General features: G+C 40.3%; 4 protein-coding genes across 5 annotated transcripts; 2 read left to right on the top strand and 2 right to left on the bottom strand.

Moving 5' to 3' along the window:
• Positions 1–32: 32 nt before the first annotated feature.
• On the bottom strand, positions 33–3,156 carry LOC141838293 (type I inositol polyphosphate 5-phosphatase 2). 2 transcript variants are annotated; one of them, XM_074725730.1, is made up of 10 exons: positions 2,678–3,156; positions 2,493–2,592; positions 2,332–2,412; positions 2,141–2,228; positions 1,959–2,063; positions 1,157–1,859; positions 868–1,052; positions 678–786; positions 477–613; positions 33–403 (listed from the first exon to the last, which is right to left on the bottom strand). In XM_074725730.1, exons 1-10 carry the CDS (start codon positions 2,705–2,707, stop codon positions 217–219), a joined length of 1,725 nt encoding a protein of 574 aa, XP_074581831.1. In that variant the 5' UTR covers positions 2,708–3,156; the 3' UTR covers positions 33–216. The 2 variants fall into 2 exon arrangements, with proteins under 2 accessions (XP_074581831.1, XP_074581830.1); XM_074725729.1 differs by having other exon boundaries at positions 34–403; positions 465–613; positions 2,678–3,155.
• A 1,744-nt stretch (positions 3,157–4,900) lies between these two features.
• On the top strand, positions 4,901–9,055 carry LOC141840771 (vacuolar protein sorting-associated protein 55 homolog). The gene is made up of 5 exons (XM_074728835.1): positions 4,901–5,112; positions 8,120–8,278; positions 8,369–8,408; positions 8,486–8,570; positions 8,652–9,055. The coding sequence occupies exons 2-5, from the start codon at positions 8,180–8,182 to the stop codon at positions 8,842–8,844; spliced, it is 417 nt and encodes a 138-aa protein (XP_074584936.1). The 5' UTR covers positions 4,901–5,112; positions 8,120–8,179; the 3' UTR covers positions 8,845–9,055.
• A 931-nt stretch (positions 9,056–9,986) lies between these two features.
• Positions 9,987–15,697, bottom strand: LOC141839444 (uncharacterized). Its single transcript, XM_074727189.1, has 11 exons — positions 15,562–15,697; positions 15,374–15,457; positions 14,289–14,384; positions 14,043–14,118; positions 13,867–13,962; positions 13,694–13,782; positions 13,490–13,594; positions 12,108–12,245; positions 11,067–11,172; positions 10,356–10,558; positions 9,987–10,270 (listed from the first exon to the last, which is right to left on the bottom strand). Exons 1-11 carry the CDS (start codon positions 15,631–15,633, stop codon positions 10,202–10,204), a joined length of 1,134 nt encoding a protein of 377 aa, XP_074583290.1. The 5' UTR covers positions 15,634–15,697; the 3' UTR covers positions 9,987–10,201.
• Positions 15,698–17,503: 1,806 nt separating this feature from the next.
• On the top strand, positions 17,504–19,088 carry LOC141839106 (tricetin 3',4',5'-O-trimethyltransferase-like). Its single transcript, XM_074726770.1, has 4 exons — positions 17,504–17,968; positions 18,043–18,353; positions 18,462–18,526; positions 18,618–19,088. Exons 1-4 carry the CDS (start codon positions 17,547–17,549, stop codon positions 18,912–18,914), a joined length of 1,095 nt encoding a protein of 364 aa, XP_074582871.1. The 5' UTR covers positions 17,504–17,546; the 3' UTR covers positions 18,915–19,088.
• The last annotated feature ends 298 nt before the right edge of the window (positions 19,089–19,386 follow it).

Below are 19,386 nucleotides of genomic sequence, written 5' to 3'. Positions count from 1 at the left end.
TTTAATTGTGTTTGAATTTTAGTATTATATTCTGCTTCAAATGTTTGAAAGAAGAAGAAGAAGAGGAGGAGGAGGAGAAGGATTCTGTCCTCAACTAATTCGTCACCAAAATCAATACGATGCAAGCAACTGCACCACCTCCACTGCAAAAGCTTGATGAACTTCACAAGATTCAGCAGTGAGACACCACGGTTTTGAGTCTCGATTGTCTACCGTTCACTCGTTCTCAGCCAGAAATCCAGCGCCGGCGAAGTTCAGCACTCTCTCAAGTTTCCTGTGATCAAACACTTCAACTTCGACGAGAAACACAGAGCTCACCGGACGGTGATCGGAAAGGTTTAGCTCAGATCTCCAGTAGGATTCCTGTCTAATTCCTTTCCCCAGCCATAGAATCCTGTCGCACCTGAAAGAAGAAGCATAAATCATTGAAGTTCATGCTCATGTTTCCGAGTTCAGAGACATACCATGCTGGGGACCTCTTCTTCTCCCCTTCCCTTGCGACTTCTCCCACGTATCTATTGGAATTCCTTTCGTATTTGTAAGTTGGTGGAAAGTTGACCGATCCTTCCTTCCAACCATCAAAGATGCGGCCGCTTCTCAGCTCGTTGCTCAGCTGCCATGGCTGACGGAGTGATCAAACCGTACATAAATGCTAAAATTCACTGATGGAGAAGTACCTGATCGTAGTTCATGAGCTCATCCCAGCTTTTTCTTGCAACCATTGCTCTTACCTCAGCGTCCGGCAGATTCAGACGATAATTCAAGTCGCCGAACCAGAAAATTCGACTGTTTCGATTCACAAAAGCTCAGATATGAATCCCCTCACAACATCGATCAAAACCTATAGGTGGAGTAACTAGCTCTTACTCGTGGGACGGTATCGATTGCGGCTGGTGATCAGCATCGACAGAGCGAAACCATGTGCGCTGGAGGATGTCGAAAACATCAGAGTTTCTCCTTTGTTGATCTCCCTCCTTGTGCCCCGAAGTGAGATGAGAACACACGAAGCACACTCGCGTCTGGAAAAGGGTCATGCTTACAGAAACAGATCCCTACACCATGAAAAGAGCCAATTGAATCAGGAGGAAACCTCAAGCTTAGCTTTCTCGGTACCAGACGATGGTTGTGCAGTAAAGACCCAGAGCGGAGAAACGACCTTGTTTCCCATGTACCCCATAAGACCGACACCCACCGGAGAAACCTTCAGGTTGTTCACATGCCTTCGGAGCCTTCGACACACCCAGACCGAGATGTATATGCCGACCATCTGCTTGCTGACGACGCGAACGTATCGGTTGCTCGACTTGGAAGGCCTCTCTTCGGCATCAACTTCACACGTATCCAGTTCTTCTTCCGAGGACCTGTCTGAGATGTCGTTCAGTGAGCTTAGGACATCAGCGGCCGCTTGCTGCTCCGACCACAGCATTCCGAGGTTCCCTGAGCTGTGGCAGACTCTCTTCATGCCTGCGCCGCCGGCTGAACCGTGAGGCTCTGGAATTCGGGCCTCGTCGAGCCAGTCGAGTCCGATTCTCGCGGAGCTGCTCAGGACCCTCCTCAGTTTCTTGCCGGGCACCAGGACTCGCTGAGGGGTGTCCAGTGAGTACTCAGGCCAGTCTAAGTCAACCCCGCCATGGATGGTGCTCGGTTTCTCCCTGGCATGGGCAGCTGCTGGGGATGTGCCAGGAGGGGCGGAGGAGGATGACACTGGGGAGAGAGGAGCGCTGAAGCATTTGCAGACTGTCTTCGGCTGCAAAGATTTGTTCAGGCTTCTTCTTATAATGGCCTCCCATTGTTTGATCGGCCTGTTGTCCTCTGCTCCGAGCACATTTCCAGCGTTTAAAGGAACTACCTCCTGAAAACTGCAATAGAAATGTTAAGCAACTTCGTAAGATCAGAAAACAAAGGCAAAGTTTATCATTTATGTTCATAGATCACAGAAAAATGGAGTAACTACTCACCCAAGTACATACATATCAGCAGGCTCTTGAGTATCGAGCCATTCGTCAAGCTCAAGATCCTCCAGAGGAATCCTTCCTGCTACATTCCATGTGCCAATCATCACCCTATATGGATCCAAATTAAAATTCAGTTTAATTGTGAGGAAAAATCTTAAGACTTCATTTGGATAGAAGAGCCAGGCCTCAAATCTTTGCTCGTTATATAATTAACCCGCAAAGTTTCAGATCTTCTTCTCCGAAGCCTTGCCAATGAGACCCTCGTTTCTGTTCCTGGAGAATTTTTGAGAGAACAAGCTATAGAAATCGAAGAAACTGAAACTGATACGGATTTCACTCTGCTATGCGATCAAACTGCACGATAAGGTTCAAGAACCTGACGCTTCGATGCTGTTGTCGGTACTTCCCCTTTCCTCTGTTTCAAAGAATGGAACCAAGCCGCCGGAGATTCTTGCATCTTGAACAACAAAAGATTTTCAGGTTAGGGGCAAGAAACTCGATCCGAAGCTGTCGAGCTCAGAATTTGTCTGCACAAACCGTCGTCGTCGCTCTCGGTCTCGACCTCGTCCTCGCTGAACTCATGAACCTTGGGCTTGATGTTGAGCCATTTCCTCGCGACTATGGATGGCCAGAAGGACTGCTCAAAGACAAATTCTGCCGCCTGATCAACGAAAGAAAAGAAGAAAAAAAAATGGAACAAAGAAGGCCAAAAAGATCGTAACCTCAGATCGCCTGCCTTTCCTGGTTCTCATAATCTACTGTTGGATTAGTCCCGAAAGAAGTTCCCGTTGCGATTATTATATACGAAATCCCCCGGCAATCAACACTGAGGAGCCTCGGAAGATCAGGAAGCCGGTGCAACGTACGGACAAAAGGCACTCGAGAAAGCGACGGGTAGCGAGTATGTGGCAGAGAACCAGCAGGCGATTGTCCCTGCAAATCCACAAAGCGAATGTCTGAATTCTCAGCTTCGTCCTCGAAGGATCGAGGGCCACGGGATGGGTGCGGGCGCAAGATTATTCAACGGCGACCTCCAACTGGGCGTGTCGTTTCCTCCCTGTTTCCTCGCGAAGCAGAGAATTCGCCTCGACGCAGAAAGGCATGCCACTCGAAGGCAACGCCCGCGGCAGCATGCATGCGGCCGATCGATGCCACAAACAGCACGAGTTGCTCGTCGGTAGGAATCGGATCTACCTTTCCCTCCGCCGCCAGCGGCGACGAAGCGTATATTCGGAACCGGAAGTCCTCGCGCTAGTGGAGGCGGCGACAGCGACGGCCACCACCGCGACATCCCGAACGGAACTGAAAGCGAACGCATGCATTGCAGTTCATATTAATTGTATGGACTCTCTCGATCGACAGTATCAAGTCACATCCTTTTCCTTCATCACAACTTTTATTTTACTATTTATCTACAATTTTCACACACCAAACGGATCAAGTTGCAAACTTTCGACGACTCATCGTGTGTGGAGCTCATCGATCATCGGTGCGGAACAGTGGCCGGGGGTCAATTCAGGCTCCCAAGTTGGGGAATCACTGGTGTGGTTGGAGACAAACGCTAAAGTTGGTGCTCGCTCGCCCACAGAGGAAGGAAGGGGGGAAGGGTTGTGGCCAAGAAGAAGGGGCCAAAAGAGAAAGGCGTGTTGTAGCTGAGCCTGAGGAGGGATAAGGATCTTGTTGGATTTGAAGTGGAGGTGACGCAGACGCGAGGTTTCTTCCTTGCGGATCTGTGGCTCCAGTAAACAGGAGGGGAATTCGCCGTCGAATTAAAGCCGAGGGCGAGGGCGAGAGGAAGAGCTGCGGTAGATTTGCCGAAAGAAGGTGGGAATATCTAAAACATTTCCGAAAGTGTCTGGTTGCGGGAGATAGAAAGGTGAAGTAATGTTTTGGCGAATCTATGATTGAAGGTGAACAAATCTAATCAACAGATATAGGCAGAAGAAGCCAACGGAGGAATCAATAGCTGATTAGACTAATAATGAGTGAGTTAGATATAAAGGAACTTTTTTATAATTAAATTAATATAAATTAAATTTTTTTTTTCACTTATAGTGGTAAGATCGAGTAAGACCATGAGATGATAAATTTTATTTTTTATTAAAGAAAAAATATATATATCTTGCGTGATACGCTGTGAATAATATTCATTTGTGATTGAGTGCGTGAGATGTTCAAATCACTTTTGATCATCCTGATGCTGCATACATACCATGCATGCTTTAGAGGAGCCCATATGGCCCTTGGGGCATAGCTGAGTTGGTTACGACGCAGCAGACTTATAGAAGAGGGCAAGGGTTCGAATCCTGGCGAAGTGTGGGACCGACCGTGTGGGACCGCTAAGCTAAGGGTTCGAAGCCTGTAGCGTACCACTATTATGACTTTATCTATGCTTGCTGATTTAACTTTATAATTGATGAGAAATTTTTATAAAATTAAATTAATCACTCCTAAAACTAATCAGATGATAGAAGTTGAATACCTAGATTATAAAAAAAATCTCATTTAAAGTTTATACTTTAATCCTTTTATTATTACTTTTAAGTATTTACCACAGTAGTATAATAAGATTTGATAATAATTGTAGTCTTATATTACCATTTTAATCATAAAAAAATATTAAAATATTTCGAACAAAGTAATCTAAATCAAATTATTTAGATTAGCCATTTAAATCAATAACGATTTTAAATAAAAATTCTGCCTTTTTTCTCTAAGAAGTATTTTAAATAATTATATAAAAATTCCTTTTTACTTTTTTTTTAACTTTAAAAAATAATGATAAAAAAGTCCTTGCATTTTTAACATATACCTGACTCTGCTATTATAGATTGTTTCGAGATTTCGGGAGCTAAATTGAAAAGACTAGATTATGGAGGTTAAATGAGAAAATTCCAAAAAAAAAGTAGTAGGGGTCAAAATACAATTGACGCTTTTGTCGCCCCGATCGGCTCGACCCGTGCCGTCGGCCTATCGCTTCTCCTCCTGCTACGCAACCTCGATCTCCATCTCAAGGGGCAGGAATTCGTCGTCTCTGCCCGTCGGAGCGGAGCTACCAGTCAGCGTCGTCTTTTCCCCCTTGACGTCCTCGTCCCTCACCCTCTCCGAACGAGCGCCGACGTCCATCGCAAGCCTTGCAATCTTTCGTTTTTTTTAGGTACACTTCCTGTCTGCTCGATCTCTCATCGTAAAGCCTGCATCTTTATGGTCTCCTGTGAAATGGTTCGTTATTGGACTACTATCACAGTCTCTAATCTTCATCGTTATTCTTGATGATATCGAATCGTGATCAGTTCTAGAGATTTGTTGCTGATATTTTTCATGTTCTCTCCTGCATTTGTTGTCCTACTAATTGGGTCTTTGGAATTGAGTTTTGAGTCTGAAAATATGTCGGTTTTAAGATCCTTGAAGACTGGCTAGAAAAACAAAGCCTAAGAAATCTGTACCTTGATCTGTTGCAATAGGAATAATCCAATTGAGATTTGAGACCAAGCAATCCAAATAGGGCTTCATTCGTCCACAAGTCTAATATGAGTTTTCATGATATAATAATGAATACCTTGTTGAATTAATTCATGGGATAGTTTGCATTTTTTACAATCAACGATGATGCTTCAATGGCCTGGGAAGAGATGATGCAGGAGAGAGATCTATTTTGAACCCTCTATCAGCTTCATTTTCCAACCTATCCACAAACAACATTGCTTTTATATAACAGTATACAATGTAAAGGTTCACAACTGCAACAACAATGCAATAGTACGTGGCGCTATTCATCTGATATTTGAAGTTAAATAAGGGATCTTATACTGATACATGTCAGATAAACTTGCAGAATTACTCAATGTTACAATGGGTAGGAATAGATCACAAAATTTTGGTAAATAAATTATTTAATCCATGACCTATAGCATTAATCAAAATAATGCAGTGCTAGAGAATGGTTCTCCCTTTTATCCTTGTCCAGGTAAGGCCATCCATGTACACAGGTATAAACTCTTGGTATACAGTAAGAGAAGAAAAAGAAGAGATTTCCTCCTGGAAGGCATTCGAAGGCACAACGTGTGGAGGAAGACATGGTTGTGGGGGAATTGGTGCTGACTCATGGTACTCTGGACAAAATTGGAGGGTGTTGCTTGAGGAGAAACTGCAGGTGCTGGAACAACTGAGCACAAATCAGGAGGAGAAGGAAGTCCTCCTGGAAGGCATCAGAGGTATTAGTTGTGGAGGAAGACATGGCTGTGGAGGAATTGATGCCAGCTCGTGCCGCTTCAAATGGAATAGGAGGGCATTGGGTGAGTAGAAACTGCAGGCTCTGGAAACACAAGTTGTGGATTATGTGCTGGTATCAACAGAAAACCATGTGCTAATCTCAATATAGTATAAGATATTGACATGGAGGTAATGAGGTGCTAATATCTGACATGGTGCTAGACTAGAGGAAGACAAGAAGAATTGGAGGCCACATCTTGCTAGTCTCGAGTATTCTGCCTGCTGGTTTAATGGCAAAATAACATGTTTTGTCATGCCTCAATATCTAAACTTTGCTGTTTGGTCCTTCTCTTTGCCTTCTATTTTATGGTTGCTTTGTTGGATTAAGAACCAAAAAGATGCTAACATACCACATAGTCAGGATCATGATCCAAACCAGGCATGCATTTCTCAGTTTCTATAGGATCAGTACCTGCAGATTTGTAATTTACTTGCTTAAATTTTGTTATTGACATAAAAATCAATTTTCATGGCCAAGTAAAACTGTGATACCTTTGATTGCGACATAAAGTCTCACATCCATTCCACTTGGTTTGGGACTTCAAATAAAGAAGTGAGGATTTGATGACGATGATAAACTCTAATAATTTTTTTCTCAGCAATTTTTTGAGCTTTGTTTTGGCACTGTATTATATCGCTATTGGTAAGTGTTAGAGATTAGGTCTTTGTATTTTCTATTAATCATTTTTTAGTAAGCGTGTAGAATTCTTTTATGGATCAATTATTTAAGACATGTTTCTATTAACACAATTTATGCTAGTTTTATTAAAACCAATATGATTGGAAAGAACAATGATAAAATCATAAAAATGCCATATGCAAATTTTGTTATATGACACCTCAATTTAATCCATATTAGTTAATGAGTCATTTCTATAATTACATATGGTATTAGAATATGCCTACTTGTCTAGTCCTAGTAATGGTTGGGTAATCGAAGGGATAAAGTTGCATGCAATGGTGGAGTTGCCATTGGACCTTGCCTGTTCCTGATCAGGAACTTCAAGCCTTAAGTTTGGGAAACTATGACACCCCCATTCTGGTCCCAATTTTAAGAGTGAGCAATTCTCATGAAGATCGAGCTATTTCCTACATTGGCCAGTATCCATATTATCAGCCCCACAGTTATATCCCATGGCAGAATTTGACTTTAAGGTGAGACGCTTCTGAACAGTCACCTATCCTAGATTACACAACACCGAGCATGCTTAACTACGGAGTTCACACGCTAATTGTAATTGTTCTTGTTGCCAAGTAATTCTTGCAATTCCTTTCTTTTTCTCGGGGAAACTACACTTTCTTATTATTTTCTTCTGAACTCATATGTTCTTTCTTCAATTTTGTACTAAACAAGAACATCAACAGACTTGCAAACGTTTTATTCAGTGAATAATTTACCAAAAAGTTGATGGTGCTTCTTTGCTTATGTTTTGTACATCTGGCCTAACAGGTCAGTTATACTCTCTTTGTACTCATGTAACTCACATCAGATCATTTGTGTAATATATACACTAAGTAGTGAAGCTCTTGTTTCATGATAACTTGGAGGCTTTTCTGGTTTGTATTTTATCCATACTCTCCATCAGCTTATACCATCTGTTTCACATTAACCAAATTGTAATAAATAAATAGCTTTCCTTTGCATATTGCCATTATCCTCCACATCTCTTTTTCTTTCTGCTTTATACACCAATTGGCATGGATCATGCCCACAGCCCTTTTTGTCTTTCTTTCTTTTTCTGCCATTATACTTCTCTTACTAGCCAATAGTACAGTAGTGTGATTAGTTTTTGTTATTTGGACGAGCTACTTGATATATGAGAAGTTTGTTGGTGCAAATAACTGACTTGATGCCTTAAGCATGTGTCTCATGCCTTGATGCTTCCTTGCAGGCTTTCGCAATCAATTTCTTTCTACTCAACTCACGATAGTTCAGCTTCAGAAAAGATACGATGGCAGGTTTCTCACGCAGATTGGCTGCTTGCTTGCACACAGGACAGCTTGCTCTTTTGGCAATTCTGGTGTCTGGTGGAATCGTGTTGCAAATTCTGGTTTGTATTTTTTATTTTAATCTGGACAGTTTTCTAATCTTTTGCACAACTCCATCTCCATATTTAGTTTTGTTCTACATGATGTTCCAGGCGTGTGCTTTGTACAACAACTGGTGGCCTATGCTGACAGGTAGCAAAATGTATAAGAAAGCAATTTGTTCAGAGAATTAATAACTATTGCGATAAGTTTCTTAACAATCACTGCAGCTTTGATGTATGTAATACTTCCCATGCCATTACTGTTCTTCACGGGATCCAACAGCAGCTCACTCATGTCCAGTGAGGGAGATGGGTTAGTACTTTGTATTTATTTAGTTCAACAACGTCTCAGTTCTCCATTAACAAGTTTTTGAAATGCCATACTAATTCACAGCTGGGCAAACTTCACCAAATTCTTGACGGGGTTTTCGGTGGTCGGAAGCATCGCTATACCGTCGATACTGAAGCATGCCGATCTCATCGGATGGGGAGCTCTAGTGATGGAGCTATCTTCATTTGCAGTATTCGGCATCGCAATCGTGTGGTTATTGGCGATGAACAACCAAGACGACTACAATTTTTTCTGACATTAGGCAAAAACAAAAACAAGAGGCATAGATCCTGTGCAGATGTGTAAAGTGTTAATTTTGGCAACTCTGGTGTCAGTCAGACGTGGATTTGTGTACTGTGATTTGTGCAATTGCCCGAGTTTGATGGTGTAAGTGGAGAACAAGTTGTGTTTCTGTGATTTCATTTTCTTTGTAATTTAACAATTTTAATTTCCACCCACATTATCAGTAGTAAGATGGTATTAATTGCAACTAAACAATCACATTGTCATCCCCTTTTCAGTTCATCAAATTATAAAAGAAAATTAGCAAATAGAAAATCTGTGTTCTCTTATTATTTAAAAAATAATTTAGATATTTAATTTTTTAAATTAATTAATTCTGAAGATGATCTATCTAATTCTACAAAAAAAAATAGATTAAATCAAAAAGCGTGAATGACACATCACTCTATAATTAACATTCTAAGATTGTCTTTCCATTAAAAAAATTAATTTGTAATGTGTCATACATGAATATCTGATTGATTGCGAAAATATCTTATCATTGTATCATAATCTCAATGACACCTGTGCTCACTTTTGATTTTGATTGGAATCACTTTAAATGGAGTTCGAGGACTTTACAACTACTTGTAATTTTTAATTTCACTTCAACAAAAGATAAAATCCATCACTCCAACGATCCTACACGGTCAATTTCACGATCATCTGTGAGGAGATAAATTGAAAAATTACAGTTGACCACAACAGAGAAGGACATTGCCTCGACTTCGTCGAGATTCAACTTTTACTCACTTTAACAACTCTGTTCCATTGTAACCAACTCAAACTATACCCTAGAAACGTAATTCTTGATTTCACAATCACGAGATGCTTTCATGAAAACACAATTCATGGAAAAAATTGACACCAAACTTAATCGACACACCTCTTTAGGTAGTCAACTTAGCCTTTTAGACTAGTCATTTATTCAAATCAAACAGGATTGCTCACAATTTTCTTGATTGCTCTAGTAGCTATTAGTCTAACATTAATTTCAAATTCAATTGAAAAAAAATAATTTGCAAGTGTAGATCCCCCTATTCAATCTCATTACTTATCAAAATCAATTTCATACAAGTAGAGCATCTACAACCAAGAAATCATGGCTCACACATAGAAGTAAAAATATGCATTATTGTTTAATTAATCTGTATGTTGAGAACAAGTTCATGGTACACTCATCTGTGATGAGTAACTTACCCAACAGAAACCGAAACACACCAGTGCATCCATTATGATGTTGCTAAAGAGCAAGACATGTGAAAACATACTGATAGTATGCCAAAATCCTCCACTGAAACTATCGAGATATCCATCCATCAAGTTTGAGATCAATCTAGCTTGACGTTGGAGTAAAGAAGGGTGTCCCTCGTTAGTGGCATATAGAGCAAGAAGTAGATCTGAGAAGTAAAAAAACATGATGCATGAAAAATGTTTAGTAGTTTTACGGATATAAAAGTAGGAACATGATTAAATTATCGTTACCCCAATGAAAGTTGATATGAGGAGGATAAGTCCAGTTATCCAAGCCAAAGTCCTCCTGACAAATCGCACTTCTGAATCAGTCGTGTCAGATGAGCTTGCTCCTTCTAAGACTCTTGAAATTCGTGGAATAGATGCCACATCTAACAAGATTCCAGACTCTGATGAAGGCTCCTCGTTTAATATGATGACTTCAACGATCTTCCCTAGAAGTTTTAAGCACCAAAGTAAAGAACTTAGATCATGAACCGACTGCAGCTTTAACATTATTAGAAGAGTGGCTTACAAAACCTATGGAGAAGAGAACTAGGCTTAGAAGATCAAAATAAGATAATGCCAAATAGTTTTATATCATTCAGAATACCCAAAGTTGATTGGTGATTCATAATAAGGGTATTCACAACTCAAACAACTAAGAAGTTTTTTAATCTTGTGATATCACTCAAAGTGAGAATATACAATTTGGAAAATTATTTAACATGTAAGTGGATGATAAATGCTGCAAATAATACTTCTAGGGCCCTTTGCAATTTTTTTGCATTTGTTGTCTCAATTGGATAACTAACGGATTGGCTATTCAAAGCACACAAAGAAAAGCTCCTTAGAGAAGCCTCCAGCTTGGAGTAACTGAGTTTGATCATCCTAAATACTTGATGAAGAAATAAAATGTAAGCATTTATCAGACTAGGATAGTAAACTACTATCAACACAAACCTCCGTAGGCCATTTGTAACATATCAGATATCTTTACGAGTACTGTCTGAAGCAGCTCCACACCCTGATGAGCAATGGTTCCCCAACCATATTCATCTGTGAGTGCCTATATTACATTCATCAAATTACAAAATAATATTGTAAGGAAACATGAGATTTAAGAAAACAACCCAACAAATTTGAAGCATACCAGTAGCCTCTGGACAATACAACAATAAAACAATTTTTTTACCATGTATAATATTAAGAACATTAGGTTTATAGCTGATTGAACTTTTGCCAAAGAAAAGCCAACAGGTCCCTCATAATCTACAGTAGGATTGATCAGAATATTATTTATGTCCATATATATATATATATAGCTATGGTTAGCATAGAATACCAAACCTACAGGATGATATCTAATCAGAACCAATTTTTTTCCAGTGCATTCATTTGTTCCACTAACCAAAATTTTGTAATCTTATTGAAATAATGATGCGTGGAGGACTTCATAGCTCAGAAAAAATGAGGTCACAGAATTTGAAGCTATTGAGGTAGAACATATGTCCATCCCTAAAAAATTATTTTTCCCAAGCAGTCACCAATCAGTCTATGAGGTTGAGCCTCAGCACAGTGCTAAGGTTACGTCATGGAAACTCAGAAACTAGGATGCAGGTCATTCGGGTCACCACAACAGCCTATTTATATTAATCACCTTCAGACCCCACATTGGCAGGGCACTGTGCTCAGCAAACTATTTGGCTTACACAAATGATCCTGAAATTGATGACACATTCTATGAGCAATTCCTCAGAAGAGAATAATGGTTTCCCTGCTCTTTTATCATATCTAACAGAACTGCCTTACACAAATGCACAATCGTTGAATTCAATCAACCAGAAAATTAGTGAACAACAAGAACATTAGTGAGTATATTGGGAAGTAAATGGCTTCATTGTGAAGCTTCAGAATATTAGAAACAGTTAACAACAAACATTGACAAGGATTGTTAAGGGTTAAACAAGCAGTGGTCATATATATCAGTTAAAAAAAGATTACCTTGATGCCTGAAAAATGGCCTTTCATAATTTCAGAGGATATGATTCTTCTTTCTGATAAAACTTCATGTTTGGCCATTGCCTTCTTGACATTCCTAACCAAAGAAATAAGACTAGATGCAAATTGAAGGTCTGATTTCTGCAAAGAAAGTGTACTCTATTGTCAGCTTCTTAAATGGAAATTTCTCCAACTTTAGGAACATATGTAAAGACAAGTACAGATCCATGGATATGCAGATTACTGCTTGAAATTACTTGGCATATGTATCTAAAGACAAGTACAGATCCATGGATATACAGATTACTGCTTGAAATTACTTGTCATATGTATCGTGGCATGGTTTATAGAAAGTTAACAGTAGTGATTACTTAACATAACACCAAGTATTTGGATACACAGAAGAAGGTATGTAAATGCCAACTTAAAATAAATTCCACTTTAGCCTGCAAAAAGTCAGGTTTATTAGCCCTTCCAAACTGGTGATTGGAGGACCCTTCCGAACTCATATATTGCCTGTGAGCACAAGTTTGTTTAAAAAAAATACTATATCTCAAGCGTGATGTTGATCATCAGTGCCAAAAAAGATATGATGCTCACTAACTAAAAATGAACTACATATTTGCTAAACTCTGCATTATCTATGATTTCATTAAGCCAATTAAGTATAAACTATAAAGTATCCAATCTTTTAAACTCTATTGAACTACTGTATCCCAAGCATGATGGTGATCATCAGGGAAAAAATATATGATTTTCACTAAGTATTTTCTATTAAGTATTTTCTACATCTTCCTGTCTATTTTTCACATTCGTTTGAAAGCTGCCTGCATTGAATGGATGTTGGCTTTGCTATCATCCGGGTACTAGTATTTGCTTACCATGAAATCAGGCCAATAACCACTACAAAAAAACAGATGTTTTTAGAAAATAATCTATTTTGATTAAGCTACCACAGATGTTAGAATGTTTGCATTAGATTCAAAAGAGACACATAAGGTTCCAAATTACACCATCCCCAAATCATCTCAATGTTGTTCATGTTAAATTGGCAGTTAGATTTTCTTTATTTTAATAGCAACCAGACATTTCATTGAATGGATGAAATTGGAATAACGTGTATATAGACAGAATAACATTTTAAGAATTATCAATGCATCTGTAACTAAAAGGTAGTGGTGAGAATTTTCAGTGAATCCTTCTAGAGAGAATATGATAAATGAATACATGATCAACAAGGATAGTAAGCCTTTGCTATAAAAAAAAACAAGTATCTTCAGGCTATAAATGTAAATAAATACTAATTTAAACTTCAAGGATGACAAATATATCATGCACCAGAAAAAAAACATCAGCAAGAAAGAAGTAACTGGAGATAGTTGAACCTTTGTTAGATGCAGATCCAGAGTGCTTCCGCTGGATAAAGAAATAGTAAGCTTCCAGTCTGATGACTCTATGCTGCCAACATAAGAACCACCAATCCAACTTGCCTACGCAAAGAATCAACATCAAATTACACTCACCGATGATACTTTACATTTTTGCAAGAGCTTGTTGCAACAGTTAATTCACTAGTAAGATAAACCTACAAAATCTCGGAATTCCTTATCAAGACAAGCATCATTGCATTCAAAATCCAAGGTTCTGTCCAGATGAACAATAGAAACTTCATCCTCACCTGGGAAAAATGCAATGCTTCACATACTCAGAGTAAAGAATGAAGAAGTGAACCAGCACTTTATTCAAGAAGAATTTTAGTCACCTGGAAGTTCTAGTTTGGCATTGCTTGAACCAGAGATTGAGCTTTTGAAAACCTCACCAGCTTGGGTATTCAAATACTCTGTGTAGTCTGATGGTTCTGCAAGTATGTAACCTGTTTCAGCCTCTTGGCTAAAAATATATGGTTCAATACTCTATAAAAACAAATGAAACACTGACCAACCACTCCACCAACTTCTAGCAAGAAAATGGCATGGGGTTTATCAAAGGGATTGGGATATAGAACCTCGCTTAGCTGCATTCAGAAGAGCAACACAAGTTATCTTGCAGTAACAACCAATTTGGACAACCACACAGAGTTCATGGCTAAGTATTATGTCAAACTTACAGATCAGTTAGATCCTAACACTAGAATGTAAAGAGAAAACAAGAAACAAGATCAAAGAAGCTGGTCAGTAAAAATACCTTAGATGAAGAAGCAGCAGGAAGTGAGGGTGGTGGTGCAAATCCAAGTAAAACTGATATAGTGGCAGCAACTTCTGTCAAAGACATAGAAATCACCTGTAGAAATATAAAAACACTCCAACATCATCCAATGTACAATATTGGGGGAAACAACAACAACCAAGCCTTATCCCACTATGTGGGGTCGGCTACAATATTGGGGAAAACTTGAATAAAAATATTCCTTATTTAAAAATGAAATGTGATGGCACATACTGATGAAATGAAATGAGATGAGATGGCAAATACTAAAAACATGTAGCAAAGTTCTTGAGTTAAAGTAACTAGAGACGATTGCATATCTTTTGGTGATAAAAAAGAGACTCATTTATATGTTTAACAAAATAAAAGAATACTAAAAATGAGCAATGGGAGAGAGAATGAAAGACAAGGTGGAAGAGGGAGGCACCCTTTGGATCTTAGAGGATATTTTCATGGTAGAAACCAGCAAATATTAGATTTTTCAAATAAGTTTGTAGCTAAAGTCATAAGAACCTCCATCTTACAACCTAGAAAAGTGGTGATGTGTGCAATGAGACTCTTACGTTATAAAGCAAATATAGGAGGTAAGACAATTGGAAACCTGAACTCCTTACTTTGGCTCATCAGCATAAAGCAGAAAAATAATGATATACAGAATGATGATTGACGATTCCTTGTAAAGGCTTATTTCTAGAATCTATCACCATTTAGTAATTAGACATTTTAACAAAGTCAAATAGTCTCCAATTACAAAGGTTGTGATTATCAATTCTACCTAGATCGCCACAATCTGAAGCAACTGAGATCAACAAATATTTGAAAACACATATAAATATAAACACCATAGCTCGGTGCTCTTTCCAAAGACTGAGCTTCTCAAATCTAACCAATTGAGGATTGGCTCATCACATAGTCAAACTTCCTAGAACCAGAAGGCTACGGATAGTTATCATGAAATAGGTTGGGATTCCGAACGATAAGATAAAAAATCACAAAACACCGGCTCAAAGTTACAAACTTTACACCTACACAAAAGGGAAACAAGAGAACCGGTTCAAGATTACCTTCCCCGGGGAGTCCTGCGCATTGCTCCTGATATACCTCTGCGAATAACCATCTATAAAGGCGACGGATCCTTTGCTCTCGCCCTGCGCCAGTCAAATCCAAAGCAGTTTTGAGATACAACAGCGAGATCAAACAATCGATGCATCAGATACAAGTGCAAATTAAAGATGAGGGCAGGGACGAGCACCCTAGCTTGCAGCTGCTGCGTCGACAACAAGATCAGTAGGCTCAGATGCAGCAGAACAAGGCGGAATTCCATGGCCGAAGCAAAGGGGAAGCGGATTCGTTTGGCAGATGAGATTACAATCACAGATCAATTTTGCAAAAAGTCGCGACTTAATTGACGACTAAGAAAGAGAATGGTTGCTTCGACGATCGGATTCGAGCCACGTTTCGTTTGAAAAAAGAAGCTTATTCTTAATTTATTTTATTGCCCAAAATAAATCTTCTAAAAAATGAGAAATAGTATTCAATAAATATAAATAAAAAATATAGAATAATTTAATTAATTTTCATGGTGCAAATAAATTGAGACTTTTTTTTACGCTAACTTTTTTTTTTATTTATTTATTTTATATCATCACATTATGTTCCTGTTCGAGGTCGTCTTCAAATGAGTTATCGGATACCTGACTTATATATTGACAGAGCCATGTAGTATCCATGATCGACTTTAAGAGAAAACATGAGGATTTGATGCGTTGCCAAATTGCAAGGAGAAATAAAAGGGTGAGAATGAAGGTTAGGGATGTCCTAGCTTAGCCATTCCACTGCTCAAGTTAAATAGTCATCTAAAAATGATGAAAAAGGACTAGAGGAAAGAGAAAAAAAAAGTATATTTAACTATTCTAGCATATCATATATTAGTGCCAAAAAGAGCTATTATATAGGGTTACTAGGGAAAAAGATATTTCATTTTTAATAAAGGAAATGTCACATTAATGAAATATCTTATCAATATCTTATCACCGTCGACATAATGAAAAATTGTATTGCCCATGCCTGGTACAACATCAGATTCTGTTGTTATAAATCATATTGTCTCAATAAACGAACTACGTTAAATATTATATCATTGCATGTGTCCTTTTTAACGACAGTCTTGACAAGCTAAATGATGGGGTAACAGGAGCAGAGTCAGTTGAGTACTAAGTAGGGCACAGGACGGATGGAACTAAGGTGACAAAGAGAGTCCAGATCGAGACTGCCCGAGACTGAAAGTCAAGATGTAGTAAGAGATGGAGCTCGGGGCCAAGTGGAGACTTGGTTGGAGGCTCTAAACTCAGAGCTTAGTGTTGAATCTGAATGGAGCAATTGAATGTTACGCATCGAGTCGAGTTGGTTGCTAAGTCAGAGAATCGGAATTGAGTTGGCTATCAAGTCGGAGCTCGACCATTTTGTTAGGATAAAGAGAGTGAGTGTGAAATTCGACCATAGAGCTAAGGATGTGAAACCAAATTAGTCAATCCTAGAGTTAAGATTTTATATGCTATCATCTCCTATCGAACCACATCTTAACCTTCTAGATCAAACTATACCAACACACTACATCACATCTGTCCTGCATTAGGTGAGCCACCAAGTTCATTCTGGTACTTCACTTGCAAGTGATTCTGTTATTGGAGCTTTATTTCTTCTGTGGTTGTTTAAGTTTAAGGTTATCGTTCCACCTTAATCAATAACACCCTTGATACTAATTTTAATTTGGATAAATTAATGGTGTTAATAATTAATAGTCTGAATTTTTTAAAACGTAGATAAATTATTTGAGACAAGTTGAAAATTTTGGTTTTAAATTATTTGGGAATATTTATAGAAAATTTGGGTTTTCTAGATCGGCGTTTGGGTTACGCTGGCAGAAGTCATGCAGGTTTTCAGCAGCAGCAGCGTCATGCGGCCATTGCTTCATCGGCACTCCGTAAGCTCCGGTACAGCAGCTCACCCAATTCCAACCATCACTCTTCACCAGAAAGCGAGCTCATAATTATTATCTCCACCACGCCGTCATCATCACCACCAAGAACACTCCGATCCGCAGCAGCGGCAGCAGATTTGGTGGTGCGGTTGGTGAGCCAATGGCGCGTATAAAGCCAACCACCCCACTCAGTCTCCCTCACCCATCTTCCACCTTTAGTTTTGGAGCCCCACAACCCGAGCTTGCAGTCGCCGGCCATGTCTTCCATCGGCGCCGCCGCGTGGGAGTTAACCCAGGAGGAGGACGAGACCGCCTGCATGTACGCCATGCAGCTGGCCAGCGCCTCCATCCCCCCCATGACCCTCAAGGCCGCCATCGAGCTCGGCCTCCTCGAGATCCTCGCCATGGCCGGGCCCGCCACCAAGCTGAGCGCCGCCGAGATCGCCACAAAGCTGCCGACCCAGAATCCCCATGCCGCCGCGATGATCGACCGCATGCTCCGCCTCCTCGCCGCCTACGACGTCGTCACCTGCGCCGTTGCTGACGCCGACACCGACGGCCGCCCCGCCCGGACCTACGGCCCCGCCCCCGTTTGCAAGTACCTCACCAAGAACGAGGACGGCGTCTCCATGGCCGCGCTGGCGCTGATGAACCAGGACAAAGTCCTCATGGAGAGCTGGTGAGTTACGCTGCAACAGCTAACGCACTGAAGCTGTTCGACGAACTGACGCAACGAACACATATAACAAACAGGTACCACTTGAAGGACGCGGTGCTCGACGGCGGCATCCCCTTCAACAGGGCCTACGGCATGACGGCGTTCGAGTACCACGGCACCGACCCCCGGTTCAACACGGTGTTCAACGAAGGCATGAAGAACCACTCCATCATCCTCACCAAGAAGCTCCTCGAGATCTACCGCGGCTTCGACGACGTCAATGTGCTCGTTGACGTCGGCGGCGGCATCGGGGCCACCCTCTACATGATCACCTCCAAGCACCCCAACATCAGGGGCATAAACTTCGATCTCTCCCATGTCATATCGGAGGCACCACCTTTTCCAGGTCCATCCTCTCACATGATATACATAGGCTCACAACGTGCATGCATGAAGCTTCACACAATCTAGCATGAAACCCCATCGATGTCTTTTGATCCTCATTGTGCTGCAGGAGTGGAACATGTTGGTGGCGATATGTTTGCAGCTGTTCCAACTGCTGATGCAATCTTTATGAAGGTGAGATCTAAGTTACAACATATATATGCATCTCTGTTATTGGCTTTACAATTAATTGGGGACTAATTGCGAGATCATACTGATACTGTAGTGGATTCTCCACGATTGGAGCGATGAGCACTGTGCAAAGCTGCTGAAGAACTGCTACAGTGCTCTTCCTGCCAATGGCAAAGTGATAGTGGTGGAATGCGTGCTCCCGGTGGTGCCGGAGCCAACTCTCAAGGCTCAGGGCGTCTTCCACATCGACCTCATCATGCTGGCACACAATCCTGGTGGAAAAGAGAGGACCGAGCAAGAGTTTGAGAGTCTGGCCAAGCAGGCTGGCTTTGCTGGCTTCAAGGCCACCTACATTTTTGCCAACACTTGGGTCATGGAGTTCACCAAGTAGGCCACAGAGTTAATCAATGTCTCGATGTTAGTTCTTGGTCACTTGGGAACTAACTCTTCGCCATTTGCTTGCTTGTTCTTTGATTGAACTTGTCCATGGTTTTTGTTGTCTTATCTTGTGCCCACTTCTATTGAGAATAAGACTTTGCGAGTTACAATGATGTTTCTATATTAATCAGATATTTCAATATAAAGACTATTTTAATATAAAAGTAAAATTGACTTATAGAAAGGCAGCCATTAATGTCATAAAGAAAAGTCGTCACAAGACTCCAATTATTTTAGTCGACACAAGAAGAAAATTGGCAGTAAATTTAAGAACAAAGTGACACTTGGATTCAGATAACAGGGAAGACTTTTCTTCTGGCGTTGGACCCATGCAGCTGCCTCAGTGCGCTTCCAAATCACGCCATCACGTCGAGTGTTGAACTGGCCGTCACCGACGGGGGAGGTGGAAGTAGTGGCGTAGCAGG

Source organism: Curcuma longa, chromosome 11, assembly GCF_044706935.1.
Source record: "Curcuma longa cultivar G26 ecotype Majalengka, Jawa Barat chromosome 11, ITB_CL_G26_1.1, whole genome shotgun sequence".
Lineage (NCBI taxonomy): Eukaryota > Viridiplantae > Streptophyta > Magnoliopsida > Zingiberales > Zingiberaceae > Curcuma > Curcuma longa.
The sequence above is the reverse complement of the archived record's forward strand: the minus strand, read 5'-3'. Positions and strand labels throughout refer to the sequence as shown.